Here is a 1,327-nt window from a genome sequence, read left to right on the forward strand (position 1 = left end):
GATGTTGCTGGAAGAGGGGTGACTCACTAACTTGAAGGCACAGCAATAGAAACTACCCAACATGAACAGAGAGAAACACTCTTGAATACCACGGACAGAAATCATTGAACTTCAGGGGAACTTCAGGTTGTCGCACGTACAGGTAACTCGCGTGTCTGATGGAGAGAGAGGCTTTGGGAGAGAACAGGAAAAGTAGTTTCAGAAATACTAGAGGGAAAGCTTCCAAATAGTATGAAAACGTTCAGCAGATCCACGAGGTCCAAGAATCCCAAGCACATGACTCCTGAAGAAAACTATTAAAGGCATATTATCATCAAATTGGTTAAAACTGGTGATTTTTTAAAAAATCTTAAAAGCAGCTGGAGAAAAATGATACCCCACCCTGCGGTTTTCTTGCCATAGACCACACCGGCCAGAAGAGAGTGAAGTAACAATAAATTAAAAAAAAAGGAGGGAAAATAATGCAAATGTACCTTCTAATACCCAGATAAAACAGGAGAACTAGATATGTTCATTCAAGAAACATAACCAAATCATGCCTCGCCTATTCCATGTTTATCTTGCTTTGAACACTGTACTAAAATATGAAGGGGAGCTCCTTAAACAGACCCAAGAACCACCAAGGAAATGGGGGCTATGTAAGTAGATCTACTGTACTGTTAAATCTCTGTAAAAGACCACCGGACGTGTGGATTAATAGCAGTGTATTGTGGTCATAGCTCATGTAGAAATACAACCTAGGACAGCAATAGACCCAAATCTAAAAGGACTAAGATAAAAACATCTGAGGCTCTTAGATGACACAAGAAGTGATATCCTATCTCTTAGCAGCAGACTGCGCTAAGGTGAGGATCAGTATTATGAACTGTAAGGCCTCCACTGAGATAAAATCATCACCTTATAGTTAATAATCCAGGAAAGGAGTTGAAGTGGAATCGTTCAGAAGAACCAAGCTGGCATTTACACCTAATCCTGCAACAACCACATCAAATTTACATGGTCTAAATAGTCCAAAGAAAAGACAGAATTTTCCGGACCTGGCTGAGCAGGAGGCGCCATCATGGGAGTTGATATCCGCCACAACAAGGACCGAAAGTTTCGTCGCAAAGAACCCAAGAGCCAGGACATCTACCTGAGCCTCCTGGTCAAGCTATACAGGTTTCTGGCCCGGTGGACCAACTCCACCTTCAACCAGATCCGGAAGATGAAGCTTCCTGGCCGAGAAAACAAGACAGCTGTGGTCGTGGGGACCATGACGGATGACATGCGGGTGCAAGAGGTGCCCAAGCTGAAGGTGTGCGCCCTGCGAGTGAGCAGCCGGGCCCGG

The 1,327-nt window shown here is 44.1% G+C and overlaps 1 protein-coding gene across 1 annotated transcript in view; it reads left to right on the plus strand.

Moving 5' to 3' along the window:
* The first annotated feature begins 1,060 nt into the window (after nucleotides 1-1,060).
* FLT3 (fms related receptor tyrosine kinase 3) overlaps nucleotides 1,061-1,327 on the plus strand; it is a 73,987-nt gene continuing 73,720 nt past the window's right edge. Inside the window, exon 1 of the mRNA XM_045293992.1 lies at nucleotides 1,061-1,316. Coding sequence (XP_045149927.1) covers nucleotides 1,061-1,316 — 256 coding nt within the window. The remainder of the gene's footprint in view (nucleotides 1,317-1,327) is intronic.

This window comes from Echinops telfairi, unplaced genomic scaffold (genome assembly GCF_000313985.2).
Source record: "Echinops telfairi isolate 266 unplaced genomic scaffold, ASM31398v2 ScPeMD7_2565;HRSCAF=3150, whole genome shotgun sequence".
In the NCBI taxonomy this organism is placed as follows: Eukaryota; Metazoa; Chordata; class Mammalia; order Afrosoricida; family Tenrecidae; genus Echinops; species Echinops telfairi.